Below are 13,895 nucleotides of genomic sequence, written 5' to 3'. Positions count from 1 at the left end.
CTGCCTAGATCGCAAGATGCGATCTAGGCAGACATGTCGCTACCCGATAGAAACCCTCGAGACGAAGGAGTTGGCGATGCGCCGAGATTGGTTTGTTTTGGGTTGAACGTGAGTTGTTGTTTATTCCATAAACCCTAGATACATATTTATAGTCCAGGGGACTTTCTAACGTGGGAATATCCCCACCGTATACGAGACAAACTCTAACTTTTAATCCATGACGCAATCTACTATAAAAAGATACACGGGCAAACTAGCCCAAATTCTCCATATAAGGCCGCTTCAGAAATCTTCCACGCGTAATCTTCCAAGCCCATCTCTCTCGCGGCCCATCTCCTGATTTGACCAAAATCTGGTGATAACACTACCTCTGTCCATAAAAGGATGTTGCAAGTTTATCTAAATTTAGATGTACCTAGACACTCTTTAGTGTATAAATACATCCAAATTCAAACAAATCTTCGACATCTTTTTATGAACGGAGGGAGTATTATATTGAAATGGAGGTAATGCTATTGTTGTCCCCACTATTTCCTGGTATTCATAACTAGATGCTAGCTCTTTTGCCCAAACCACCTTGAGAATTAATATGGCTGACACCAAGATTGCCCTTGTGCAAATGTTATTTGTAGACCACAAAAGTTCCGCATAAGTATACAATATATAATACTTTATTCTTCTCATTTTGGTATTCCTATTGCATGGGAATTACAGAGATCAAAAAATGGTATGAACCTTAACCGTGATGAACTAACTAGCTGGTGATATGGTACTTCTTGAAAATATGTCAAATTGTTAGAAAAAAATTCAGAAATTGTTGACCTTTTTATTAGTCCATGGTATGTATTGTACCAATCCAATATCTGCACGGCCTCCAAAATAGTACACCTTCTACAATATCTAGGCAGGCCTGGTGCTCTGGCATGTTTACTGCAACCTTCTTCATTTGATGTCTTGCCATACTCAACACGGCCTGTGTTTCAGATATTGAACCAAACCTACATGTTCTGCCAAGAGATCTTGTACGTCCAAGGTTTATGATAATTTGCAATCTCCTATCTCAGCCTAAATAAGGAAGACAATGGATGATCTAAGAAAATAGGAGACAGGGTAGTGTTTTCCCCCAGATGGATGTCCTTCCAGGTGATTTCAGTTTATTGATGCATGCCAAATCTCCTATTTGATGTCTCTCGGAGAGTAACGAAGGGAGGGACGCAAGCGAGGAAAGGAAGAAAGGGTGTGTTGTTGCAGAAGCCTGCATAGCCATATTTTGCCCCTTTTTTATTTTCCTCAGAAGACACAACTGTATCACCCATATTCCTATTTTTCCCAGATTACACCGAGCTACTTACGCTTGTTCCCTGTTGCAAAACAAGTTGGCGATTCGGGCTGTTTTAAAATATTTAAATGTTTAGACGTGACAAAGAGATTTTTGTATCTATAAGAATTTTTCAGCACTGTAGCTTATCTTGATGTCAATTATAACGGTTGTCAAATATGCTTTGAGACATTCTTATGAGTTTTCAGAATATTTTATGGTTGTCTTTTATATACATGCAAATTTTTCATCTATTATATTGATATATATATATATATATATATATATATATATATATATATATATTGCAAGAAAAAATAGGAGCCGTAGCAACGCACGGGCATTCAACTAGTATTTACAGTACTGCTGTATATACCTTTTTAGGCTTATTCATTGAGTTAAGTATCAAATTACTTATACAGGATTCTCATAGTTTTTATTTTTTGTGTGTACCAACTAAAGCCTAATATTTTTCCGCTCCATAGTTTCTTTTCCATTGAGACGGTAAACAGCATAATTTTTGCCACTACAGAAACATCGATATATTTGTCCGATTCCATTTTGGATGGTGCAATGAAACCATGATCAAAACAAGTATACTTCCTGCTGGTGTGTACTCTGAGTCCGGCAAAATACATGCTTACTGAGAGATACGAACTGAACTTGATGCAGATTGACAATACCCATCTTTGATTCTGCCAGCTACGTTCATACTGATGTTCAACTCAGACTTCTCCTCACATTGATAGTCAGCGCAGCACTTCCTATCCTTCTCCTTAGTGTGTAGCTCTCTCTCATTCTCTTCATCATGCTCATATTTCGCAGCAACACGCGAGGCATTATCTAGTTTATTCAGTTTGCAAGCAAGAGATGATAAAAACTCTACAAAACAGTATGAGGCTAGATTTCATATTTTAAAACATACTACAATGTCTAGCATAATTTTTAAAAATAAAAATAAAATCGGGTGGTGTGGGGGTTGAACTCATGATCTAGGATTGGGAAGCAAAGGCTTCATCCAAATGAGCTACCATAATGTTCTGGCATCCTTCGCATGGGCGCCACACATGATTTTCACGTTAGCAGTTGCAGTCCACCCACACACGTGTACGCCACGCAGGCACAATTTGTGGCGCCGATCGCATGGACGCCACACAATGAAGTGTGACGCCCTTCGCATAGGCGCCACATAAAAGGATTAGCGGAGTGAAATAGTTTCGTCAGAGAATCATTTGTGCAATACTTTCACTAAAAGGTTATTTTTGTGAAAATCGCCCTTTTTTCCTGACCGCTTTTGATAGTTTGAATTCCTCTTCCGTCAATTGGAAAGACGCTAAAATATATCTAGAAGTGAGAAACACACTTAATGTGTATGTTGCTCAGTATATGATATGTGTTTACCTGAAAATAAAAGTTATGATGTCTGTTTGCAACTATGAAAAGAGAATGCAACGGCTAGCAGGCAACGGTCGACTCTGTTTTCCAGAACTTTTTCCCTACATTTCTTCAGTTTTCCCACAGGTTTGCTCATCCCACCCAATTCCGAACACCCGCGTCTCACACCCTCCCCGTCCTCAATGGCGACGGCCATCAAGGTCAAGCCGCTGGATGACGGCGAGGGGTACATCCGCTGGAAAGAGTCGATGCTCCTCCGTCTTCGTACCCTCCGCGTCGCCCACGTGCTCACCGAGGACCCGCCAGCCGGCGACGAGGGCAGCGTGCTGGCGGCGGCGAAGCAGTGGGCGCACGACGACGCCCTCTGCCGCGGCCACATCCTCGCCGCGCTCTCCGACCGCCTCTTCGCCGACTACGTCCGCCACGCCACCGCCAGGGAGCTGTGGGACGCCCTGGCGCGCACCTACGACCTGGACACCACCCAGGAGGAGCGGCGGCTGATGCTCCGAGCGTTCGAGTTCGACCTCGACGCGCCGCTCCTGGAGCAGATCGCGCACGCGGAGGCTCTAGCCACTGGACTCGATCACCCTTGGTGTGATCGAGGCTACTTGGCTCGCAGCCTATGCAGTAAGCATCCCGAACTGGTTTACTTGCCCGCCCAGCAACGAGACATGGACATGAAGGAACTCTGGCGTGTCGCTCGAATTTCTGAAGAAACGCGCCTCGAGGCTGGCCGTTACGGCAAGGCAGAAATAAAGAGGGGGCGCCGCTATGCCGGCAAGCCGGAGTAGAAGAAGAGGCCGTACGTTCTGGAGCATGGAGGCTGAGCTTTATCTTCCTGGGTGGAATTGGACTAGTGTTTACCTCTGGTTGGCCGTCGCCGTCGACACCCGCAAGCTGTTCGATGAATAGCCTGGTCGGTTTTTTTTTTGTTGTTTCTTTCTCTTTTCTCATGCAAGTTGATGATGTTTGAAATCAAATTGGTGATGTTGAAATTAGGTGTAGGTAATCTTAGTACTCATCTATGCACTGCTAGTGTTCGAGAAATAGAATCTATTGCACTACTACTTGGTATGCTAAAGATTTAAGAGCGGTCTGGACCCTGGACTATGGAAGAAGCTTTGTTATCTGTAATGTTGTTTTGCTACGGCTTAGGTATCAACTTATCAATGGGCTTACTACTTAGTAGATTGTGTGCTATCAACCCCGGTCTTATCCCATGAAACGTGCATTACCGATTCTACTCACAGTGACTATTTTCTTCTGTTTGCAGTACTAACTGATAAGTCATTTTCCCTCAAAAAAAAAACAAAAAAAAACTGATAAGTCATTCTCTGGTATGCTATCTCAGTGGAGAGACCACTATTTGGGGTACTACTAGAATTCCATTATTTATCACTATTAACCCAAGTGTAAAATGCCCATTAGGTCCTTAATCTTTAATCCTACCAGTGCATGGCAGGTTTATATTTTTGCAGTTTGCACAATGAAACAAAGCGCTAACACTGAACAAGTTTTTTTTTACTTGGCAAAGCTTTTCTCATGTAGCTTTAGCTAATATCATCTCAGAGTTGTAAGTTGATGCACTCCCAAATTTCTATCATTTCAGATAAATCCAAATTCGATAGAATGGAATTGTAGCATTATGTAAAATGTCTCCTCGCATCTATGTTTCACACGACAACTATCACCCATCTTGGAAGCAACAAAACATGAGCTGAAACTAATTCACCAATCTTGGAAGAAATAAAACATGAGCTGAAACAACTTTACGAAATCATTGCTCCTTCATCTGCTCTCATGGAAGATTTTGCGCCACCACCAGATCTCAGCATCATGATCATATTACATTTGCTGATGGCCTCATAGCTGTGTGCAGTGTGCTACTTGGAGCATTGTGCATGCAGTGCTAGCTGCTAGGTGTACATGATGGTCATGCCCATCTAAAGGTGCCGATCATGAATGCATAATGTCTGCAGGTGGTGCCTCCTAGATACAGTCGTCTCCACTCCTTTGCCAACCATAGAGCATTCTTTCTCCTCCTCAGACTCTGCCCCCGCGTGTGTGTCGGTTTCACCACGTAGAGAGACTTAAGAAAAAAGGCCCAAGGAACCAAAGTCAGTCTAGAGGCCAAAATCAGTTTATAATTCATATGAAAGTTTTAGCAACAAACCTGTACTAAACGAAGTCACACATCAAACTTTTGAGGGGTTTCTATCCCTCAGCCGCGCCTCTTCTTCTGCAATCTCTTTCTTCAGAGAGTCGATTGTTTTTTGCAGCACAACATTTTCGGTTTCTCGGGCAGCAGATGCCTCTTCAATCATTTCCCTCGTCCCAACTTCCCGTCTTGGCAGGTAAGCTCCTTTGTTCCTATTCGTTCCAGCTGCATCTCCGTCCTTCGCGTCTTTCACCCACCCAAATGGTTTGAGGTAGGAAAGTGTATTTGTTGAAACTACTCTCCTGGGAAGTTCAGGATTTGCATCGACGAGATTCCCAGAAGACATCTTACTGTTTCCTGCAGAATTTTTAAAAATAGATGTGAGGAAGGCTGCATTAGCAATAGATTGTTGTGATCTCTGATTTTCCTTTTGTTTGAATTGAAGTATGGAACTGCCGCTTCATGAACTCTCATACCTGTGTTCTTCCTACTAACCAAAGTTTTAAATAGCGCGCTATCTCATCGCTATAGCATCGTTATAGTGGATTCACAACACTCCCGCTAAAGATATGCCCTTTTAACGCTAAATAGAATCTCCCGCCAATAGCTCGCTAAATCACGCTAAAACGCTAAATACGGCTAAAATATAGCGCTATTTCTCCAGCTAAACCCAAATATTTCCATATTTGAATTTGAAAGATAACCTGGGTTTCTTGTCATATTTACTAAACAATAATGATGATTGTTATAATACGTATTTATGCACTACTTTTATTACTACATTCATCATTATTGTTTAGTACAAGTTTGTATCATGGAGTTTCTTGTCATATTTATAAATGATATGAATATGTGATGCCCAATTTTTCTAGGAGTTTTCTTGTTTGGTAGAAAACGCTAAATTGCTTAGCTTCGATACCTTTGCTAGTTTTCTTAGCGTCTGGAAATAGTGGCCACTAAGACAAATAGCCCGCTATTTTAAACTTTGCTATTAACTACTGCACAATGTTCCAAAAGGGGCGATGATTGTTTATTTGAGGCTGATGCATCTTTATTTTCTTTTTCATTACCTTCAATTGGTGTTGCACCCACCTCATGTTCCTCGCCCACTAATTCATCAGACTCGCCATCACTGATCACCACAATGTCTTCAAGATTTGACTGCAGAGGGGCTGCAGACCCACTGGCTTTGCTGCTAGTTGTGCTTAGTGCTCCCTTCGGCAGTTCAGGATTTGCATCAACCGGATTGCTAGAAGACATCTTATTGTTTCCTAAAAAATGAAGGTAAAAAAAAGTGAGGACTGAGGAACGCTACATTAGCAATAGCTTATTGTGATCTCTGATTTTCCTTCTTTCTGGATTTAGGTATGGAACTGCCACTTCATGAATTCTCATACCTGAGCTCTTCCTATGGACAACTGCACAATCTTCCAAATGGAGCCCTGATTGTTTGTTTGGCTCTGATGCATCTTTGTTTGCTTCTACATTACCTTCAATCTCCATTGCAACCAATTCATGTTCCTTGACCACTAATTCATCAGACTCGTCATCACTGATCACCATAATGTCTTCAAGACTTGACTGCTCATGGGCTACGGCTGCAGATCTAGTGGCTTTGCTGCTGGTTGTGCTTACTGCTCCCTTGACAATGTGATGGTGGGCTACTTCACCATGTTCTGTGCTGCTATTCTGTTTAATGATAAGGCTGGGAGGTCCTTTTTTACTAGCATTATCATCATGAAGAACTTTTGTATTTTCTCCCCTTGGAATAACCAAAGAACGGAACTCTTTCAACTTTGCAGAATTAGCAACAGCAGTAGCACATGCCGACGAGTAAGGCTCCCACCATTGTGCGTACTCAATCGTCACACCCAGCATGTACTGTGGAACGATGAATGCAAATTTTCTAGGCTCCATCATGTACGTTCCCCAAGCAATCTCCCAATTTGAGTTAACACGGGCAACAGATGCAGGCACGTCCTGATCGAAGCCAAGCTGCCTTGCAACACGATGAGGATTGTACTGCTCAATGCAGCGCATGCCTACAAGCTCGCAAGCACGCAGACACTGTGCAAAGGATTGCAGCTGTTTACTTCTTGCTATGTCCCGGCCATAAACCCAAGAGCAGGCCTTCTCCGGAGGCGGAGCAAAGCTGCTACTTCCATACGGCCTCCACTCAAACTCCCTTGGCGACATGAACACTGCGTGAAGATACATGGGGTCAAGGTCAATCTCCTTGTTAACTTCATGCCACCGGGCAGCCCAAGGCTGGCTAGGAGCAGTGATCGCCATCTCAGGGCGAAGCTCGGGGAACCTAGCCCAGACCCAGAGCTGGAGGATGTGTAGCGGCGCCCACGCCACGAACGGCTGGTATCTCTTGGCCAAATTCATGTAGCGGTTCAGCGCGGAGAGGTCGCTGTAGATGCTGGCGAGAGCAGCGGGCGCTAGCGCCACGCACTCGCCGCGCGCCAGCATGGCAGCGACGGGGAGCACGTCCGCCCGGATCACGTCGAACGGCGGCGCCGGCAGCACGAAGAGCGACAGCCACATGGCGAGGAATGCCCCGTGCTCGAGCAACCTGGCCGCTTCACCGTCGCGGGCGGCGGAGCCCTCCCCCGACGGAGGCTCCAGGAAGCGCATCGCCCAGGCGGGGTGGTCAGGTTTCCGGCTCTTGCTCCGGTAGAGCGCGGAACGGACGGCCTGGAGCGCCTCCACGTCCCCGCGAGGCGCGTGCTCCAGCGGCGCGCGCACAGCCCGGCCGAGCAAGGGCAGCCCACCGAGCACGGCGACGTCCTCCAGCGTCACCGTCGCCTCGCCCCACGGGAACAGAAACGTGTTTGTCCCGGCGGACCAGATCGAGGCGAGCTGGAGCATGGCGCCATGGTCGCGCCGCACCCGGTAGGTGGTGGCGAGGATGGCATCCAGGATCCCAACCGTCCGCCACCGGCGCTCGTAGAGCGGACGGAGCTTGTCCACCCACCGCCTCCACAGGATTGGGGATTCCGCCCAGCCCTTGAATTCGACCTGGAGCCCGTCGGCGAGAAGAGGGCCGGTGTTACGGGGTGGAGAGGGTAGGGCGGGGCGATGTGCGCCGCCCGCACGGGGGTGGAGGAAGTGTGCCAATCGAACGGTGGGACATGAAGGATGGACGCTGCTAGAGCTAGAGATGACGGGGGCAGAGGACTCATGGACAAGGAGCTGCTCCTGCTCGCCGCCGGCCATGGCGGTGGTGCGGCTTGTTGGGGTTCTGGGCTTTGACGGGCAGGTGTGCATTCATCTCGCCATTGATTAGATTAATGTGTGGTTTTCGAAGCGTCACCGCTAAGACTTCCAATTATGCAACACTTTTTTTTTTTGATAGTGTCTTTTGTACGACGAAACTGTGGCTAACTTTGTCATGCATGGTCAATGTGATCTTGTACCAAAATCGTAACTACGGATGCTTATGCTACGTACATACTACTATCTCCTTTTATATGTACAAGGTGCACACGTTTTTCAAGACAAATTATGACCGAAAAATTGAGCAACGAAATATTAATTATATTATACGTAATTAGTATCATTGAATTCGTATTGAAAAACTTTTTATGATACTAATTTTATACCAACAATTTTTATACATCTGGAGTAACTTTTGATCAAAGATAAAACACCAAAAACTAGGACGCCTTATTCATTGAAATAGAGGGAATAGGATTTTCTCCCATGTTGTAAACGAGTTTTTGCGATGTTGTGTATGCTGGACTCATTTGTTCGATGCATTTACTTTTCTGTTTTTTGCTGAGACCAACAAAGATCTATTGCATATGTTGTTTTTGCTACATGGGTATATTTGAAATGTTGCACTATATTCTCATAAAAACTGGTACATGCAAGAGTTTTTGTTGCGGCGTGCTGGATTTTCCTATTTAAGTGGATCAAATGGTTCTGCGGCTGATATTTCTCATTTCTGTCGGAAGACGCTTATCATAGGACAATATGACACGCTGCAACGCTGCAAAAAGTTGTACAAAGCAAACAAATGAAGGAATGGTTAAAAACGCGCCATCGGGAGGTGTCGTACGGCCATGAGTGTCGCCGTCCTTTTTTCTGACAAATAGTGTGACAACACCAAGGACGAGATGTTGCGGCCACTCAAGAACACTAATGCTCCTGACCAACGGCGAGGCAAAAAGGGACATGACGCAAGTGCCAAGGGCTGCGGGAGATCTTCTACACTGGCCTCTAAAAGTTCAGAGATGTTTGTTGTGTTTTCTGTTATTTGGTCGTGTGGCGGCAGGACGAACGAGATTTTTTTTCGAGAATGCACCTTGGAGGCCACTACAACACAAAAGAAGGCGACAACTCCACACATACACCATGATACATTGCCGACCGGCAAACAACACACTCTCTACAAACCTGATGATAAGTGACCCACCTTGCCCAACTGGAGCACATGGCTCTTGGACCGCGCGTCACGAACCAAGCAAGACACCACCGAAGCTCAGCTTCAACTCCAAGACAACCCGGGCCAACGTACTTCCCCTCATGCGCTTAGAGGAGACAACGAGAAGGAGGCAGGTCCCGATGGACTCACGGAAGATGCCGACCAAGATGCATCTGCCATGTCGTATTGCGCCATGGAAAACCAAGCCCTAGGCAGTAGCCAACCGTCAGCGCTTCACCTTGCCACCAACCTCCAATTGTTGCATCCATCTTTCCCCAAATGGCCTAGACGATATCTTCAAAAAGATGACGACACCATGGTGCCTCCGCTTGGTCCGGCGGACCGAACAATGGTTTCCCACGGCAACCGAGGGGAGGGAAGGTATGATGTAGGCCATGAACACGCCTCCAAGAAGGAATCAACGCCCTCATGTGTCGCCATGATCAGCAGGAATTTCTCCCCGGCCATACACCGTGACGCAGATGACACCCGAGCTGGATTGGAATGGTGCACAAGGATGAAAATTGACGGCTTTAGCCACCACCGCTGAGAGGAGAGGAACACCACCGTAGGAGAAGGGCATTGACCACCACTGGCATCATCACTGCCACCTCCGCCTAGGGAGCAGGAGGAGCTAACCGCCGTCTCACCACCTCCGCCTAGGGAGCAGGAGGAGCTGGCCGTCATCTCACCACAATCAGAACCACACGAGGCAGGATAGTGAGAATCTTGCCCGTCGTCGCATGGCAGGCCGCCAACACCACCATGGTGCCAAGCAACCGACACCGAGAGGCGCCACCGCACCAACCTGTAGCCATGGGACCAAGAACTCCAGGCCCGCCTAGCCCCATGTGGGCCACGAGCGAGCCCTAAGATCCCGGTCGCAGCCACAGGGATGCCTCCACCGCTGGAGTCCACGCCTCCACCGTTGCCGCCGGGCATGCCTAGCCATGGGCAGCCCGGCCCAAAAAACTCGGGCCTAGGCCTAAAAATGTTGGCCCGACAGCCGGGTCGGGCCTAGGTAGCTAGAAAATTCCATTTAGCACTATGGCCCGGCCCACGGCCCGACGACCTGACGGGCTTCATGGGTATTTGGCCGAGCTGGGCTGGCTTTGGCCTGCTTTTTAGCATCAGGCTTTTCTCGGCCCGGCCCGAGGCCTGGCCCAGCCCGACACATGGCCAGGTATACCGCCGGGTGTCGCATGCGTTCGCCAGGATCCCGCAGCTCCTCACTACCAAACCGCCGCCGTCGGGATTCACTTCTGAAAGACAGGAAAATTGTAACTTGTACGAGGATACACATATATACATAGAAATTACTAAGAAGGCTTGTTAACTTGGCTTACGGCTCAGTATTGTGCCTCTCAAAATGTTAAAACGTCATAGCACACATATTATTCAGCTAATGGATGCAACTCATTATTGTTGTTCTGTGGAGTTGCAGCCGACGAATTCAGTATTCGATTAGATTTGTGCAGAATTAGTTTTTTTCGTGCGGAATGAGTTTGTCATATGCACTGCCACAAATAGACCACAAGGTTGAGGTGCTACCATTGATTTCAAAACATTTAAATGAGCATTCATTTAGATACATCACTAAGATATACCGTGCATTGGAAGATTTGTATCCAAATACGCATTTAATATTTAAGATACGGCTTTAAGATACAATGCAATGTGAGTGTCCTTATGTCTTTCTCCCTCAGTCCACCTTGAGCGCACTCATTTTCAGCTCGTTTTTTGAATTTGCAGCATAAAAACTAATTGGCTCAAAAGCCCAGCACTATTAAGAAGATGTGCATGCACAAAAATACAGTCTGTGTGTGTGTTGGGCTAGAGTGGCCGAAGCTGAAAACAAGTAAGAAAGCCTCTCAAGTGGCCCCTTTGCAAATGGAGAGTTTTTTTTGTTAAAATTGCCTAGGGCTTCTTTCATTTACCAAAGAAGATCATGTAATTCTGATTTATAAATGGCTCAGTAGCATCAAACATTCAACACCCCCAGCAAAAAATACAGTGTGCTCATTAACAGGAAATCATGGGCATGAATACTACATGTTCGAGAAAATACTTCTCTCGTTTATGCAGATTCTTGGCATGCAGGCTGAGTACACACCTGATCCGTTTGAAGCTCCATATTTCGAGGTTCTTATCTATGAAACAAAAAAAAAAAGCTAAATGTATGAAGAAATATATGTCCACTTCCTATTACAATGGAAGTTCTTATCTGATGAACTTGATTAACTAAAGAAATAGGAGACAACAACAGAACTAGACAGGGTCAAAATGTATTGAGTTGCGCGGGCTGTTGAAATGAAATTTTATGAGCACATCATTGTCTATCTTCAGATTAGGTTTCAGCATGAACTTCCTCGAGCTTTGAAGTAAATAGGACCATTTGTTGTGATATCATATTATGATTTTGTATAGCTCTTATAAATGCATTGAGCAGGAAATGAGAACTGAAAATAAAAGGGATTTCTATTTTCGTGCCCCTGATTCGTTAGTTGTGCTCAGTTTTCCCCAGCCTCTTAACTTTTTCTCAGTTTTCTCCTCCCTCCCTCGTAGACGCTCGGACGGGAGGGTTGCCGTCAGGTCAGAGGCCTTACCGTTACCGTTAATCTGACGGGTGGGGCTGCACAGAGGGCAGTTCCTCTCTGACCGTCTCGTGCTGACGGATAGCCATCCATCTGTCGCTGACGCGTGGGCCATTTTATTTCCTGATTGTATACGCGGTGCTACCAATGACAAATGGGGCTCTATAGGGCTGCCGCAGCCAATGACCACTGGGGTCGTCTATTTTTCAGGAAAAGACATATATAACCGCTCTGTGGGGCTGCTGCAGCCAATGACCAGTGGGGTCGTCTATTTTTCAGGAAAAGACATATATTGCCGCTCTGTGGGGCTGCCGCAGCCAATGACCAGTGGGGTCTTCTATTTATTTAGAGAAAATCATATATTCCCGCTCTGTGGGGCCTCCGCAGCCAATGACCGCTGGGGTCGTCTATTTATTTAGAGAATATCATATAGAGCCGCTCTGTGGGGCCGCCTCAGCCAATGGCAGGTGACTATTTTCGCAGCTTAATCTAAAGTGAATCTTATGCTAAACATGGTTCTTCCCGACGGTGACCTAGCAGTGGCGGCGAGCATAGCCGTTCTGACCATGCTGATATCGGCATCGTTTGGAGGCTGTGGTGCTCGAATCATGGTGGAAATTGCGATATAATTTTTTAAATGCATGATATATAGGAAAATAGCTAGATCTCTAAATCGATGCATATGAAGCTATATATATATTCTTGGTCATAATCCCCTTATCTAAAGGGGATGGATGCATGGCTTCACGTCGTCGTCGCTTTCATCGTCAGTATCTTCGTCGTCCGAGTAGTAGTACTTCCTACACATTGTTCCGTCGAACACCTTCAGTGTGAGCACATCATCGTCTTCATATTTGAAGTGTACGAAGCAGCCGAAATCCACACCGTGCGCGATGGCAAAATTCTCCCAGCCCTTGTCGAGGTACATCCGGCCTTGACCGTCAAATAGGACCTCCATGGTCCAGAGACGAGGACCACAGTCAGCTACTCGCAGATACACCTTAGCTGGCTCCTGGCCGTCAAGATAGTCCGCAAACTTTTTTGGGAGTGCCTGCAAAGAGATCGAGCGCCGATCGTTTGAAATTAAAGATTTTTTAGAACATGCCCATAATTAATCACATGCATCATATATGTGGGAACGCTTACGTACCTTCTTGACCAAAGGGTCTTCATAGACGACGATGAAGAACTCCTCTATGATCAATGGCAGTGTTGACGGTGGTGGTGGCAATGATGATGATCCACCACCCCGGTCGCCCCTTCCCCTTCCCCTTCCGATCCGCGTCCGAGACGTGGAAGCCATGGCAATGGATCAAGTGTATGTGAACGAAGAAGAGAGAGGCAGAACCTATTGACACAAGGGATGGCCGTTGTGGGTGTTTATAAGGGAGAGATGACCGTTGTAGGGGTTTACACAATAAATTAAGGAGGAGGTGACCGTTGTGGGGGTTTACACAATAAATTAAGGAGGACATGACCGTTGTGGGGGTAGTCATCCCGAGATTCGTTTTGAAATGTAGTTTCAAATTATACCAAAATCTCATCATATATGTTGCTACTTTTTTATTTACGGTTGGTCAAAACTTAAAATATTTGACTTAGTACAAAAGCTAAAAGTACACTTATTTGTGGACGGAGGGAGTATATCTCAACAAAAAAGTAATACGGACTGATACGTCCAAAACGTATCTACTTTCCCGAACACTTTTGCTATTGTTTTGCCTCTAATTTGTGTATTTTGGATGCAACTAACACGGACTAACGCTGTTTTCAGCAGAACTGTTCTGGTGTCTCGTTTTTAAATCCAACTTTCAGGAAAAACCTCGGGATTTTGACAGAAGGCCCTATTTTCCCAGAATACTGACGGAGCCAGAAGGACAAATCAAGTGGAGGCACGAGGGCCCCACACCATAAGGCGGCGCGGCCCTATGGTGTGCCCCCCTCGGCTGGCCTCCGACGCCCTCCTTCGGACTATTTATCGGCCTCGACCTAAAAACG

General features: G+C 46.1%; 1 protein-coding gene across 1 annotated transcript; it reads right to left on the bottom strand.

The window, feature by feature from the left end:
- Positions 1 to 4,908: 4,908 nt before the first annotated feature.
- Positions 4,909 to 8,144, bottom strand: LOC124652617. Its single transcript, XM_047191657.1, has 3 exons — positions 6,381 to 8,144; positions 5,860 to 6,086; positions 4,909 to 5,239 (listed from the first exon to the last, which is right to left on the bottom strand). The coding sequence occupies exons 1-3, from the start codon at positions 8,142 to 8,144 to the stop codon at positions 4,909 to 4,911; spliced, it is 2,322 nt and encodes a 773-aa protein (XP_047047613.1).
- Positions 8,145 to 13,895: the final 5,751 nt, after the last annotated feature.

The sequence above is a fragment of the Lolium rigidum genome, chromosome 1 (assembly GCF_022539505.1).
Source record: "Lolium rigidum isolate FL_2022 chromosome 1, APGP_CSIRO_Lrig_0.1, whole genome shotgun sequence".
Lineage (NCBI taxonomy): Eukaryota > Viridiplantae > Streptophyta > Magnoliopsida > Poales > Poaceae > Lolium > Lolium rigidum.
The sequence above is the reverse complement of the archived record's forward strand: the minus strand, read 5'-3'. Positions and strand labels throughout refer to the sequence as shown.